The following is a 16,589-nucleotide window of genomic DNA, read 5'->3' on the forward strand; positions in this document are numbered from 1 at the left end:
CTGTCACCAGCTGTTAGTTGACTCTATTGATCAACCACTCACTAATTGATCTGGACAGGCACTTTTCCCACTCATGTGCAGCTCGCTTTTCACTGAACATTACGTGGCAACCATGTAGCCGTAATTGAATGCGAGTTTTGTGATTACCGCCACAAAAAGAAAAGAAAATGAAGAAGGGGAGGAGGATAGAGGAGGAGGAGGTTGCCTCATTAATTGCTCTGGCCGGCAGGCAGGCGTCAGGCGCCGGGTCATGGACAAAGGGCTGTCTGCAGCTCTTTTAGCTCCCACTGTTTAAACCTCTACAACGCATACACACACACAGTTGCCACTTTGTCCCGCTGCGAGAACCAACCTCGAAAGTTACTTCACATGGGCAGGAGCAATTTCAGTTATCAGCAATTAAAATTGACCCAATAGCTATATTGTGTAACAGCAATTATTCCTGTGTGTTTAGCTGCTGAATTGTGTGTGAAATTCACTTTTGGTTAGGTGACAAAAAAATATAGTGAAAAAAAAAAAAGACAAAACAAAAAAACCCAAAGACCCTAATCTACCCTATATGTAAAAGCACCTTGAGATATATATAGTATGTTATGAATTGGTGCTATATAAACTCCATTGACTTTTGACTGTTGCTGTAGTTGAGCTCAGTGTCTTAACTCCATCCATTCTCTGAGCCTCTTATCTTCACAAGGAATATAGAAAAGGAAGACATTGAGAGGTTGCGTTAACTGGTAACTCTCTGTAGATACATGTGGTTCAAATAAATATTGAAAAAGAGATGCCACTCTCTTGAACAAAGGCAAGGCAACTTTTTCCAATCATGTGGGCAGCAGGGGGCGCTCCTGTGCCACGATTGTTCCTGTGTAAACTGGGTTATAAGAGTTGACGTGTCTCCTTTTTATTCTCGCCAGATGAAGTAAATATCATTTCGAATAATTTCACACATTTTAACAACACAGCATTTTTATTAAAAATTGTGAGACAATCAGAAAAAAATGGACAACCAGGGTGAGGCAAAAACATTTAAATATATCCATTAAAAGACGCACCTTTAAATAAGGAATTGTTTTGATCACCAATCGCCTGACTGGAGTGAAGTAACCTGAGGTGTTTTAAATCACATGAACCTTTCTCTTCTTCCCCGAAAAATATCGCTGGATATAGTATTGAACAAATATGGCACGCATGCCCCATATTCAGCGAGTCCTCATAACACACATTTTAAATTGCTCAACAGGCTTCATATAATGGAGTGTGGTTGAATAGCAAAGTTTTATATTCAAAATATATACACACTAGTACACAGACTTCAATAAATTAATACCAATTGCATATTATTGAATCTTAGTTATTTACAGATTTATTTAATTTTACATCACATAAATAGATCAGAAACCCCTTTTCTCTTGAATACAAATTGCCCTTGAAAACAGTTAAAGGCCCGTGACCTCGACCTGGACACTTTTGTTGTCATTTTTGTTTGTTTCTTTTGTTGTTGTTTAGTTTTATATGTGGCCAAACCAAATCCAACGACCCAAATACCGTGTAATGTTCAAGTATTTGGAGGTGCCTGTCAGGAAGATTCAGTTTGGGGACAAAAATTGGGAGGATATGGTTTGGTATAAGCTTTCCATTTCAATATCGGAGGTTGATGGGTTGGCTTCTTACGAATGTAGAATTGTTCCAAAAGCAATTATCAGTCAAACCATCACCCATGTTTTTTGTGGTGTGCTGCAAATAACAGAATAATCCTCAGTCTGCAAGCCAAGACATCCCAAACTGAGTGGGGTATCACTTTGGAGAATTTTCTGCTGGAGATAGCTCCCTCTGGCCTTCCAGGCCACTCACAAGTCTCTGGATATTCTGTAGTTCATTCAGAGAGTCTTTCGTTTTGGGGGATGTGCCCCTCCCGCAAGATCCCCCATTCTTGTTGTGGCTGTTGTTTTCTAGGGCTGGGCTGGTCTCCCTACTGCACGGTTTGGATGATTCAGAGCTTGGGTTGAGGCTACATTGTAGGTTGGTTGTGAGGAGGCTGGAGCTCTGAGACAAAGACAATGGGGGCTGGTAGGGGTTGAAGCGGAGCCGTGGTCGAGATGTGACGAGAAAAGGGTTTCTGGATAGTGGGCTGGAGGTGCTCGTTGCAGGGAGGGCGGAAGCTGCAGCTGCAGCTGCTGCCATGTAGGTGTAGGGGTAGGGAAAGAGACCCCCAAACTGAGGCATGGGGATGCCCTGAAATACAATCGGGTAAAAGTGGATATTTATTATTCAACTACACAGTCGAGTCAGTCGCGCAAATAATTACAGGAATGTGTGTGTGTGTGTGTGTGTTTATTTCAAACATTTGTTGAAGGAAATGAGTATGTCATCGTTATTATTATTATTAATATTATTATTATTATTATTATAACACCTTTACTAAACTGTACAAAGTTCTGATTCATTTTCACATTTATTTGACGACTGTACTCATTTACAAGTTAGATTTGTGTGACAAGCATTTGCCATGCAATATTGTGTCATGCTACTTTATTTTAAAAAGTACATTTTTGAGAAGTGACAAACTATCCCCTAATAATAGCAAGTCAATGTGTTGTTATGAGTAGGGAGAAAGTAAAGCATCTCACAGTTATAGCCTTGGAGCAGATATAAACAAACCTAATGGTGTAGGTATTTAGGTGTGCAATATCATCTGGTCTACCTTACCTGAGAAGCAAGCATATGCTGAGACAAATGGAAGGGGAAGGCATTGGTGGTTCCTCCTGTCCCTTGAGAAGAGAGGTTGCTATTTTCCAAACCACTTGCTCCAGATACAGAGGCCAGTAAATGCCCCATTCCCATAGCGGAAAGGGCTCCAGGGGTCATGGCAAACTGCCCGGGGTGAAACAAAAGCGGTGATCCGGTGTTTAGAGGGTTAAAGAACTGTTGGCTGTGTAGGCCAGACAGTGCCAGGCTTTGTAAATGACCTGGGTTGAAGTGTGGAGGGCTTTCGGTCTGGAGCATGAGTGGGGAGAAGGTGTCCTTTATAGCACTGATGCTCCCAGCCTCAGCGTCTTTTATCAACATATCTGCAATGTCCTTCCGATGCCTGCTTTCGGCTTTGTCTTTCACCAGGCTCCTTACATTTAAAATGGGATCATCTTTCTTGTCCATATCATGCCTTTCTCTTATCTGCTCCTCACATCGAGAACTATAGGGGGACACAGGTTCAGTCCCCAGGCTGTTGGAGCTTGTGCAGCGCTCGCCATGATTTTCAAGTTCCTGCTCACTGTCACTGCATGCTTTCTCATCTGAAACAACAAACGGGCAACAACCATTGAGAAGGTGAATGTGATATGCACAGTAAATTTCCAAACACAGTCAGCATAGTGATTTCTGTAATATATTATATATACATATATATATAATATTTGTAGGAATCGTCTGTTAAAGTTCTATTGGATTTATGAAAGTAGCGGTGAAGCCGCATGTTCAGTGTAATTGGCCACCAAGTTGATGAATGGCACATTCTTCTTAAAAAGTGCAAAAGTGGGACTAATTTATGAATGAGGTCATGTCGAGAGGTTAACGGCACAGAAACATTTTGGTAATTGACATGAAAACTGAGAAACGTGCTTCAAGATGTCTTTATTAATTATTATTTGTAATGACATAATACATTCATTTTTTTTCATTTGATATTTTTCTAGATGTGTTGGTTGAAGGGGTCATTTGATTATTTTGGTAATATTATAGGCACCATTGTTATCTTCGTGACTTACCACACAGATTTTGTTAAATGTGTTGACTTCAAATTCAATTACATGTATTTATTTACATTGTTATCAGCAATAACACATGCAGCCTTAAACTGTTACGGTGCTAAACTTTCAAAAGTATCACACAACACCGTCATCACCAATATATTGCAAGAGGTAAAGTAAATTCCATAATAAAATAAGCTACTCATCACCTTGGCTAGGCCTGTTGAATCGCTGCGGGCTTGTGCCCGCTCCAATTGGGGAATTGATGGCGTCACGAGCAGTCGGAGTTTCGCTTGATGCGTCTGAGTCCACGCCATCCTTGCCCTGGTCCTCAAACATTCGCAGTGATGGCATAGTTAGTTGTTTCCTGTCAAATATGCAAGATAATAAGAATAAGAATTCCAATAGTAATAATAATGTAGGAATAATAATAATTTTAAATCACCTTTTCTCCCGTCTTCCGTTCCCAGTGTCTCTAAATCCTTTGGCAAATGGATTGTTGTCAATCTTAAGTTGTGTTATCTGTCAGTGACAAGTGCAACGAGGATGAAAAAAAAGTATTCTTCGGACTTTTGGATTTCAATTCAGTCCATGTATTACGATAGTCGTGCAACGTATTAATGTCTTGGTAATTTATTTCGATTAAAATAGAGACCCCGACATGTTTGACATGCCAGGACTTAGAATTGCATTTTTCATGAAAGCCGTTGTTCTCATCGGGCCTCTGATTTAAATTCGTTCGCAAAAAAAAAAAAACAACAACAACAACAACAACTCGGTAGGCTCCGTTATTCTGTAGGGCAAAGAAAACACCCCGCATCCAGAAGCCGCAATGCTCCAACAGATGACTGTGATATAAATTATTAAGTTTGTTGCTTGGATTACGCATACCGTAAAGTATTCCAATCATTAAAATTCCGGTGTCGGTGTTGACCTGATTTGCTCCAAGATGCTTCTTGAACAAAGCATTTACGGCGTTTGCTACTTCAGCAGGGTGATTTGGTTTGCTTGTCTTCGTCAGCTGCATGGTGACCAGTCCTCGAAAATGGCCTGATAGTCGATTTTGATTCCTTGAAATAATCTTTAAAAAAAAGGCCCTCCCAAATGGGGCTACCAATGTCACCGTACACAAGTCAAACGTGCGTTTGCGAAGTGAAATGGTTACGATAAAATCATAAAACTAATTTTAATCTATGACTGAATTTTCAAACGTCACAATATATCTGGGCGGCAGGGTGGAGGTCTGTCACGTGTTCGAATCCGTGTCCGTGTGGAGTTCGCGTGTTCTCCCCGTGCCTGCGTGGATTTTCTCCGGTACTCCGGTTTTCTCCCGCATTACAAGAACATACATGATAGGTCTATGAACACTTTAAATATTAAAAAGAAGTGTGGTTGTGACTGGTTATTCGTCGATGTGCGCCCTGCGTTTGGCAGGGAACCAGTTCTGGGTGTACCCCACCTGCTCGAAGACAGCAAGGAAAGGTTCTAGCACCTCCACAACCCTCGCGAGGAAAGGCGGTTTGACAATGGATGGTTATAACTTATCTGGTGTTTACAATGGGTCATTTTTGAGGAGCTGGAAATGTTGCCATATGAACAAATACGATATAATACCCAACAATATCAAGCCACCGATATTGATTTAATTATATACGACCATGGACAACAGCGTATGGTGTAATGTTAGGGAAACAGCGGTAAACAGAAAAAAGGGTGAACAGTGGAGGCACCCGAATTTGCAGAATAACTCACCTTGTCGTTTTGATATGCTGTCACAGCCACAAACTCGGTCTCCGGAAAGACGTACGTCCTAAATGTGCTGTAAGGGAGCTTCAGTATGTCGTTAGCCCGCACGATGTGGAATCTGGGCTGGTACTTGTGCATTGAATTTAGGATGGTCTGCGCAATAACAGTAAAAAAAACAACACAAAAACAACAAAAGACACAAACACCAGTTTTTCGATTTATATATATATATATATATATGTGTGTGTGTGTGTGTGTGTGTGTGTGTGTGTGTGTGACCAGTGAGACAAGTTTGTGGGTATGATGATCTAACAAATTTAAAGACATTTATTATTATGATTAATATTATTATGAATCATAATAATATCATTATTTACTTGATGAAGCATATCGCTATACGTTGAAGGAACACGCTGTGTGAAATAAATGTACACATTTTGTGTCTAATTTTGAACAACTATAGCCTAAATCGTTACCAAAGGGGACGCTCACTAAATTAAATAACAGGGGATGACGAGTGCCAAACGCTTTGATAAGTCTGAATGAAAATTCAAAAACTGATTCTGCTTCGAAACGTACATTTTCTGGAAGCATATCCATTCAAATGATATTTCTCTTTGATCTAACCATCTCAAATGTTGAAGCATAAAAACGAATTTACACTAAAAAACAAGCGAGCAACAAACGTAAACACGATCTGCATGAGCAATGTAGTACAGTATATACTTCCTTGGGACAAAAATAATACAATAAAAGAAATGGCTGTACTTACAAATCCGTGCTTATCCGATATGTTATTCGTGAGCTTGAGTTTATGAAAAGCAACAGGCTTGGCCATCCACTGCTCGCCAGTGGCTGGACTGTCCGGGTGGATGTACATTCTCTTGGGCATCTCTGGGTCGGCCTTGCCCGCGACCATCCAGCGAGAGTTGTGGAACTTGTAGCGGCAGTCATCCGCAGCCACGATGTCCATTAGCAAAATGTATTTTGCTTTTTTATCAAGCCCATTTATTCGCACTTTGAAAGGTGGAAACATCCTCCTAGAAAGAAAGATATTTATGTCAGGTGCGGCAAAAAAAGACACTAAAAGACGGCGGTAAAAAAAAAACGACAAAGGGTTGTTATATGTAATTGGTTAATGTCGTGCGTTGGTGTTTCTTTTCTGACTCTGCTTGTCCCTGCAGCTGTTTGTCTTTATTTTACAGTGAATTTGCAGCCGCATCATCGCGTGTCTTTCACGCTTATTTAATGCTGCAACAGTGGTGCTTTCCAAATAAGAATGTATTGCCTGCTGCTGTTTAATTCAGTACGAGGAAATGTTCGGGCCAAGTTTTACTCTTAGATACATTTTGTTTGAGTCAATACTTTTATCAGCCATGCATAATTCAAACGTGATGACATGTATTTTCATTTTGCTTTGAATTTAACGACTGTTTAAATCCTATCTCACTCTCGCTCTCCACCCCCCCCCCCCCACACGCACAAACACACACATACATATCAACATGGGTGTGTGTATATATACATATATATATATATATATATATATATATATATATATACATATATATATAAAATGTGTGTGTGTGTGTGTGTTTTTTAAACCGTTGACGGAAACTATTAAAAGTCATATTACACGTAAAAATGTGTGTATAGTTAAATAGTCCTCTTTTCAAACACAAACATTACTCCAAATCGTTTGACCTTAGCCAGTCTTTTTTTTTTTTGTGTGTTTTCCTATTTAAACAGTAAATATATCAGAAATGCCGGATCAAGAGTCTGTATAATTCTTACCGTCCAGACTTCGTAATAACCATTTCGGTGCCGAGTTTATGAAACTGGTCCCAAAGATCCTTGGCTTCCAAGGTAACTTTGGGATCATCGTCCACTTCCTCTTCGGGCTCCAAGGTTTTTAGACTGCGGAGTTGAGCAGCCTGGTGGTGGCTCAGCGCCGGGTGGAGTCCCGTTTCCGTCCCAGCCAAACCGTGTTCCGAGATAGACTTGGAGAGTGCCCCGGGGGGAAGGCTGAGCGCTGGAAAGAAAGAGGGCTGTGCGGCCGCTAAGAAAGCGGACATGGGGAAGTCGGTCGGCCGGTGAGCGTGGAAAGGGTGATAAGCCATTTCAGTCCCCGTAAAAGCTGGATCTCTCATCGGTGCATCAAAAAAAATACTACATGAAAAATGGTTCTTAAAGCGCGATCTATGATACCTCGATCAGTTTTAGTACAGTGGCCTCGTCAGTTACACTGCATATTGCACAAACATCCCGGAGTTTCTCTCCTCGATTTCTTTTCCGTCTCTATCTCTCGTCCTTTAGTCTGATCCGCGGAGCGCAGCCAGATCCCGGTTGCGCGGTCTCCCTTTGGAAGAAGTGAACCGTTCCTTTGCTTCATTCATCCCACACTGTCAGGAGAGACGTGTCCCCGCTCGCTGCGGGGCTGTGACTATCTCACATATCTTTCCTGCCTCAACCCTCATTCTAATGAACCAAGCCCCTTTGATTGCTGATTTTACGCTTTCTGGACCAATTGTGGGCCTCTGCAGGCGTGGCTCTAACAGCTCTGGTCAGACTATAAGAGTAGGGACAAGGAGGTGTCGGACGCATTAGCAGTGAGAAAACATGTCAACAGAATAAAATATTAACCAATGGCAGGAAAGATCGGGGAAATCCCACCCCCATCTTGGAGCCTAACCGGGTCAGTACTCAGCTGTTGGCCGATCGAGGCGTCACCTCACTCGACTTTCGTCCCGTTCTTTGTCACCAGCGGAGCAAGCAGTCTTTCGGTGTTTAATAATTGATTTTACAAAACCTGACAACTACTGTGGATACACTGGTGATTAGTTAAAGATGTACCCACCCCGCTTTTCGCCTAAATTCAGTTGATCGGCTCCTGCTCACACGCGAGTCGTCTCATCCAATCGTGAGGAAAAAGCAAAATGTGCAAAAATGAGTGAGTGAGTTTTGACGTCTCATTTTCTTTTAGTTACTCGACGTCTGTTGGGAATGCCGGATTATTTTGTTCCCCTCTCTTGTGATAAGACAACCCCCCCCCCCCCCCCCCTTTTTGAGGTTGGCTTCAGCATCCAGATTTACCCGTGCACGGACCATTGCGTGATTGTGATCGAAAGAGGAAGAAGCAGCAGATGTGGCAGCGGAAGGGGCAGCGGCGGCCGCAACCAGTAGCAACATTTTACGATTGAGACTGTAAACTACAAATTCAGATGCCGCGTTCGGTGAGATAAAGAAAGAAGCCAGCGAAACAATTGGCTTACTTAAAGAACACATCGGAGAACTGTGAGTTTACTCCTGGATAGTGTGCAAAGTCAAATTCTTAGGTTTATAAAGACCCGCTTGCAAACACTGATCGTATTATTTAATCTGATTTGTTTTAATGTCTTTACGGGGCATGGAATCGCTGTCCAAGTAACTGCCTGTTACAAAAAAAAAGGCTCTTCAAAGTAGGTCGCTCAACATTGCTTTTGAGGCGCCAGTCAGCTCGCAGTTCGAACAATTGCTTGTCTCTTCCTATTTAGCCCGGGGTTCTGCGTGTTTGCAACGCCATGCAAACACCAACAGCTACATCTGCGGCTACGTATCTCTTCCATCGGCCATCGCTTATTTTTTTAAAACATTTGCTGATTATTTTAAATGACACTCGACGTCAAAGCGTTTACTGTTAACTGTCATTAATCGGATATCATGAAACGCGGTAAACCTGATCAGCCACAAATATTGTAATAAGATCATTATAGGGTGACAACCTTTGTGGGTTATTTCTAAGTAAAATACAACGCAGGCTTGACGTGAGACGATCAAAAATGCGAATGGCACGACCTCCAGAGAAAATTAGCAATGGACTAAAAATGTGATCATGTCATTTGCACAGCACTTGTTGCACCACATCCAACGACCCCCCCCCCCCACCCCGAAAACAAACACACACCACACACACACACACACACACACACACACACACACTCACACACACACACACACACACACACGCACTAGACTTGGACCAGACATTCCCAACGTAAAGATATGTTTTGTTGCGACGTAAGTTTATGCTCTGTCGTCAGTTTATGAACAATGATACAGCGTGGAAAAAAATACGACACTTTTAATGTCAACGGCCGGTATTATAATTATTTATTGGCAGACCAGTGTGTAATTTAGACATTTATAGAAACACATCCATCCATCCATTTTCATATACATTTTAGGAAAGCTGGAATGGAAATAGGGTATAAATGTGTGCTCTTCCGAATAGAGTAAATGTATGCTTTAGAGTTAGACTGTCGTAAATCGGCATTGTAACGAGGGATACAAATGCACTCAAATTTACACTATCCCATGAGCGTTCATGCAGCTCCATCAATAATCGAGGATCGTCTTTTTCTTGTCATACTTTCTCCCCCCTTTTATCTCCGCATCTCCTTCCGTTTCCTGCAGCAGCATTCGCCGCTATATTTAGCGGCTCGACTGAAGTCTTGGCGCCAGACCATTTAAGACCTGTCAGAGTCCCTCATATTTCCCCTTGTCACCTTACGACTAGCGGCCCTCACCTCCTCCTTTTCTTCCCCTTTCTGCTGCTGCTACGCAGTTCGTCCTCTCACTTGATCACCATCTCCTCATCAACCAATGCACGCACGCGCGCGCGCGCACAGGGACACGTGTGCGCGCACGCACACCTACGACTCCTATCGAATATAATATATTTCACCACTTCATGATCACGCGTTACCTGGCAGCTGCAGAGGCCTATATTTGGACGTTTCAACTTCAACCGCCCTTTTGAATGGTCTCACTTGCATACCATCATACGGGGGCGCTATAACTGGGTAGATTGAGGAGCGGGACTATCCTATCACGTCTCCTTGAAGGAGCCTGCAGAACGCTTAACAGCCGCAAAATAAATTACGATATTAGCAAACTGTCAATGAACTCTAGATTCGTTCATTCATTTCAATAGTACATGCTGTTTATAATGCGTTAGACTGTTTAACATGCATCTAAATGTGAAATTGATGAAAGTACAGTAGTTTAAATGTCTTCAAGTCTTAAAATATTGAAGGTGATTGTGAAGCCTCTCCTTACCTACAGCACTTTATTTAGGGCAGCTATCATCATGAAGACATTTTAATAACATATCCTTTGTTAATATCAAGATAATCCCAAATATACCACTAATACTACGAATAACTAATAACTACTAATGCAGATAACACGAATCATGTCGAAAACCTTTATCAGTGGACTTTGAAATGTTCAAGTTTTCCACCCTTCATAGTGAGATTAAAGATGAACAAATGATTTCAAAAATATATCCAGTGTTGTACGATAACATGTACAAAAAGGTAATTTCTCACATGATATGAACGACAAGTTTAAATATATGAACAGACAAGTTTAAATTCAAAATCATGGCCATAATTTTCAAGCCATCATTCCATAATCATGAGGAAATTAGATTGAACCCCCCCCCCCCTCATTCATTTCAAATGACTAGTTACAGCTATTAAAATATTTTATGTTGAAACTACCTCCCACTTTTTTTTCCACTTTTGAATGGTCACTGCTTCAAAAATGGTCTTATAAACAGGTCTGCACATAAGTGGTGCGCCGGTGCACAAAAGCACTCAAAATTGAAAAATGCGCTCCACTTCAATTCTGTCACCATACTTCTGCACAGACTGTGATCAGGCAATGCAACAAAGATGTGCTGGGAACAAAATTTAGTGGGCGAAGTGACAAGGGGGGTCGGTGGGTTCGGGGTATCCGTTATGCCTAGTTCCGTGCCGAAAAATAATCGGCGATTATCTCAAGTCCCACAATTTAATCATCCATTGTCGTTGATTAATCAGAATATTCTGTGGCTCTTTTAGGGTCAATGAAGAAAGTCCGTATCCCATTGTGTGTGACCAACATTTTGGCAGGATAAATCAGGCCATACCTGATTCCAGACTTGCTGCGTAGAATTTGTCTGCCACGGTGAAATAATGCTCTTTGTTTAGCCTTTGTTGAAGGGTCATCTGGAAATATTTGAATCTTCTTGCCTCTCTATGGTAGTTGGTTCATCGCGGCAGCCTTTTTGTAGGATGTCTTCAAGCACATGAAAATAATGTATGCAGCATGAACGGTCTGGGAGACGCTTGTGGGTCTCGTCTTGTTCAAAGAGTCCTGTGTGCTCGGTCAATAAGCGGTTTCTCATCCTGCAGCAGCCCTTCTACAAAGTCTCCTGATGTGGATCCTCCTGCTCTCCTCAGGGACTCCGGTGAGCCGAATCTTGCACCTCAGAGAGCTGCTTTCTAAGTCTTCACATTTTCCGGCCAACTTCTCCATTTTGGCACTCAGTTGCGCAACTTGGCTTTGGAGAAGGGTGATATTGTAGAGGAGGTGGAGACTGACTTCTCCAGCTCGCCAATTGTTTTACTTTGCGAGGCAGAAGTACATTCGAGTGCAGTGATCCTCTTCTTTAATTGTTGCCAATTCGCCTCTCACATACAGTATATCGTCTCTAATTTGGGCAACTTCGCCACAGAGAGCAGCGATGGCAGCCAGTATCTGGCGGTTTGGCAGGTCAATCTCATTGAACACCTCTTCAGGGTTAGCGTCAGGCGTGCTGGTCGTTTTTCCGAAGTTTCCCTTTTTTAGACATGGTTTATTTTCCACTGCGATTATATTTTTTATGCGTATAATCATCCCACGTTGTTCCACAGTTTCTTTTCCGGAATTTACATATTTTAGTGTTTAAATGTTTAAATAAGTTATCGGGCTATGTAAAACATATCTTACTCCTCCATTGCTCAACAGCACCCAGGAAAAAAAAATAACAACTGTTAAAGATAAAATGCAACTGTATGCATACATCACTGACAGGTACAGTACATCCTCTAATACTAAACTACGGCACTTTTTTTTGCAAGTTTATTGATTCACAGCTGTTATGGGTGGACGTGCTGAAGAAGTTTGCAATGCGAGGACAAGTGTGAGCTCTCTATCAGGCCACCAAGCAGCAACCCTCTTTCTCCTCTGTCACGCAGACATTTCACAAACAGTGACTTGTAGGACAATTGTATTATTAACTGTAATTAATTTTGCACGTCACTAGGAAAGCGCACAGGGGATGGTGTCTTGTCCAGGGAAACCAAGACAACGAAAGTATTATAAAAAATTATGAGATTTATTTAAGAAAGAAAAAAAGAAGGAGGGCCACTATTCACAGATATGTCAAGGGAGCCTTCTCTCTCTCCACGTCTTGCACTCTCATTTTATCTTTCTGCGAGGTGGTGAAGGCCAGCACAATCAGCATTTTCAGCAGCTACACAGAGTACAGACTCGTGCATGAACAGGCAACTTTGCTTATCCGCAAAATAACTGGTCAGCATTCAAAGGTACGGTCAGCATTCAATAGTACGAACCGTTACTTCCATTTAGCACTGTTATATGTAAAATTCCCATTACAATGGGACCTTAGATTCAATCACAGAAATGGAAATCGCAAGCCAGGAATTCACCTGGGCAGAAAATGACATACATATGGCCAGGTTGACACTCCTTCCGATGATGCCGTGTTGGTCTGAGTGCAGGACTGAGAAATTCATCCCGGCTTCTGGCTTTGTTTGTTTTGTATTTAAACATGCACACATACAGTAAAAAGTGATGTGATTCAAAACTTGACATCAAAACACATTTAAAGATATACATACAGTACTTCACACTATAATTAAAGAGGCACTTCAACGGGCTGAACATTGGCACTTATATAATAGAGCTGTATGTAAAAATGATGTCAGCAATAAAATTGACCCCCATAAAGGAATCTGTCGTAATTCAATATCTTATTTTTGATAACTAAAGGCACAGATTTACATACCTCATTTTGGTCAATAGCTTTTTTTTTTCCATCTCAGTCTGTCCACGTCCTAGCAGGGAGGCAAGCACGTTAATGTGTATTATTTCCTGGCTTGGTTTGTCACGCTCTAATGTCACCTAGTGTCTGAAACGGTAATTAATCGTCCCCAAAGTACACATGCACATTCCTGCTAGTAGGAATGTGCATTTGAATTTTGGTGGTCATTGGTCGTAGTTTTCGGACATTTGGTGATGCTAAACGTTTGTTGTATCTCCATTGACAGACAGGCAGGCAGCTCCCGCTAGTTCCGGTAACACGATTGCATCTGTCGAGGCAGAATTAGCTTTTCGGCTGCGAAACAGATGAGGTTAGCAGAATGAAATAGTTTCTTTACCATCCAGACATGGGGCACACTGTGTCTCAAACACCTGCTGCCACTCATGCGGTTGAGTAGGAGTAGCTTCAGGCTGACCTTGGTCAGCCAGCATTGCGATACGATTGGGCATCAATTTTAGATAAACTGGTCCTCGACAATAAGCCCTGGAGGTCGGCTTGGTGAATTTGTCATGTCGCGGTGTGGCTTGCTCATAAGTGGCCACTTAGATAGCGAGCAGAGCAGCGCGCGGTGCAGAAATGTTTGGATGGACAAATGGACTTTGTAAGATTCTGGGCAACAAACTTCTCGTGTTGAGCCTGACATTTCATCCAAATATGGCTGTTTGGAGTACGCCATATTCAGATTGGCAGTGTAAGGTATAACCCATCGACATTGACTTCGGGGAATAAATAAATCAAGCTCACCCTTATAGATTTAAATTTAATATATAATGACCTACAAACAATTTAAGTTTTCCATCCATCCATTTTCTACCGCTTATGAAAATAAGCCGGGTCGTGGGGGCAACAGCTTTAACAGGGAATCCCAGACTTCCCTCTCCCCAGCCACTTGTTCCAGCTCGTCCTGGGGGATCCCGAGGTGTTCCCAGGCCAACTGGGAGACAGTCTCTCCGGCGTGTCCTGGGTCGTCGTTGGGGCCTCCTGCCGGTGGGACATGCCCGGAACACCTCACCAGGGAGGCATCCTAATCAGATGCCCGAGCCACTTCATCTGCCTCCTCTCGACGTGGAGGAGAAACGGCTTGACTCTGAGCCCCTCCCAGATGGCCGAGCTTCTCACCTTATGTCTAACAAACAATTCCTCTGATGAAAAGTTTCTTGGAACTTATTGTTTTTGCATATCTTGGTCAAAGAAAAGAGACTCGACAGACACTCCAAGTAAGATGCACATAAGCTGCTTATTTCTTGCTCTTTTAAGTCAACCGTGGAAAGGCTGAACGTTTTATGATATTTTCAGAAGTGGCCTTAAGAACAGATGTCCACATTGGCCCGAATATAAGACGGTGTTTTGTGCATTGAAATAAGACTGAAAAAGTGGAGGTCGTCTTATATTCAGGGTCTAGACATTATACCCATTCACAACGCTAGATGGCACCAAATATCAAGGAAGCGAATGCTGAACTTGACTCCCCAGGCCAAAGTGAACCCCTGCCACGAAGAATAAAAGTAAAAATAGCGGTAGCACGAAGAAGAAAAATAAAAAATAGCGGTGAGAAGGAAAAGAGAAGAAAATAATAGAAGAGATAACAGAAAATGGAGAAACGTAGTGACAATCTGGAGAAAAGTGGGCCGAAGATCGGCCAGGTTAACCAGCAGCTGAGAATTTATGATGTAATTTACATTGCAAAAACCAGAAGCCATTCATTTACGAATGTGATTGCACTTTAGATTTGAATGAGGCAAAAAAAACATGATTTTTCTCTCAAATATACTGTTATAATCATTTGTTTCAGATGGACTGTAATTATTTTCTGTATAAAAATTAATTTGGTGTTCAAAAAGTCTTTTTTCAAACTTGAGTCTTGAAAAAGAGGGAGTTGTCTTATAATCAGGGCTGTCTTATATTCGGGCCAATACGGTACATTTCGGGGCTGATTGATCCCCATTATTTTGGCAATACTCGCGACATATTTACAATGATTTTATATGGACATATAGTTTCTGGGCCCTCCCTTGACTCATGACATGGAGGGTGTGGAGGGGAGAGGAGAGGCCCTATCTCTCACTTCTGGAGGGTGTTTTTGAAGTTGTTAATTTTTCACTGATTTCTCCAAAACAAATAGATGACATTGAAAATGCAAGATATTTTACTGATTAAAAAAGCAACAACAACAAAAACAACAACAAATTCAGCTTGTTTATGAAAAATCCATCTTACCCGGATGATCCTTTAAAAAAAACCCCGACATAATAGCTGTCAATTAAGTTATTTATTTAATTTATTTATTTAGCCAGGTATACAATGACATGAAATGAGAAGGTGTTGATGGTATCATGGCTTGAACCAGTTAAAAATGTAGAATGTCGAGGATAAAACAAAAAAAAATAGATTCTGGCTTTTATCAAAGAATTATGGATAAAAAAAAATTAGTGGTGGTCAAAAAATGTGGAAACGAGAGAAAACCAAACAAAACTAGAGCAGCTATAAGCAACGTTGGGGTACTGGCATATATGAATATATATATATACAGTATACACTGTATATATATTTTTAATGAAGTACATCAGAGGTCCCTCTTAGCCAATGGGATGCCAGGAGGGTGCTCAGTTATAGCGAGTGGCAGAGCAGCTGTAAGTATGTTGCATTCAGGAAACTCGGAGCTGCGAGTAGCTGCGAGTAAGGTATATTTTTACCTTTCGTATCTTGAAATTTCTTTCGGAACAAGAGGCAATATTTTTCTGTTGAGGCGTTTCATAACTTGAAAATACCACTGTACCAACAAATTTTTGTTGGTCCTCAATATCAGCAGTTTTATTGGTGAACTGTGCTTTGACAGGGCAACAGCATTTCATGAAAATTCCTTACATTTGTGTTGCAACATCACAAAGGCCTAAAGCAGGGGTGGCCAACCAGTCAGAGACTCCGAGCCAATTTGTTCTACTGTGTTACTGCAAAGAGCCACATCATATACATGGGCACACATAAACATTACCCCATCCCTTCTCTCTCTCACACACACACACACACACACACACACACATAAAGACAAACAGATACACACATGCACACACACGCGCGCGCACGACACACAAAGAGAGAGAGAGAGAGAGAGAGAGAGAGAGACCTCAAGTCCAAAAACAAAAATATAATAAAGTTTTTCTTTTACAGTGCATGTTGCTTAGCGCCTT

At 41.6% G+C, this 16,589-nt stretch overlaps 1 protein-coding gene and 1 long non-coding RNA gene across 2 annotated transcripts; one reads left to right on the forward strand and one right to left on the reverse strand.

Annotated features, from left to right (window-relative positions):
• Positions 1 to 948: 948 nt before the first annotated feature.
• On the reverse strand, positions 949 to 8,446 carry tbx2b (T-box transcription factor 2b). The gene is made up of 7 exons (XM_086125838.1): positions 7,284 to 8,446; positions 6,262 to 6,529; positions 5,496 to 5,642; positions 4,189 to 4,265; positions 3,953 to 4,110; positions 2,707 to 3,290; positions 949 to 2,232 (listed from the first exon to the last, which is right to left on the reverse strand). Exons 1-7 carry the CDS (start codon positions 7,637 to 7,639, stop codon positions 1,795 to 1,797), a joined length of 2,028 nt encoding a protein of 675 aa, XP_085981964.1. The 5' UTR covers positions 7,640 to 8,446; the 3' UTR covers positions 949 to 1,794.
• On the forward strand, positions 8,103 to 8,822 carry LOC147197784 (uncharacterized). The gene is made up of 3 exons (XR_015102500.1): positions 8,103 to 8,184; positions 8,369 to 8,439; positions 8,559 to 8,822. It is a non-coding gene; the product is annotated as an uncharacterized LOC147197784 (long non-coding RNA).
• Positions 8,823 to 16,589: the final 7,767 nt, after the last annotated feature.

The sequence above is a fragment of the Hippocampus guttulatus genome, chromosome 12 (assembly GCF_054856545.1).
Source record: "Hippocampus guttulatus isolate MCC_2025c chromosome 12, RoL_Hgut_1.0, whole genome shotgun sequence".
Taxonomy (NCBI): Eukaryota; Metazoa; Chordata; class Actinopteri; order Syngnathiformes; family Syngnathidae; genus Hippocampus; species Hippocampus guttulatus.

Excerpts from the sequence above, each read along its gene's own strand:
- tbx2b (XM_086125838.1), bottom strand. The coding sequence starts at position 7,639 with ATGAGAGATCCAGCTTTTACGGGGACTGAAATGGCTTATCACCCTTTC. Across the intron at positions 4,266-5,495 it reads CAGCATATCAAAACGACAAG|ATAACACAACTTAAGATTGA; the intron begins GTGAGTTATTCT and ends TGTCACTGACAG. Across the intron at positions 4,111-4,188 it reads AACGGAAGACGGGAGAAAAG|GAAACAACTAACTATGCCAT; the intron begins GTGATTTAAAAT and ends CATATTTGACAG.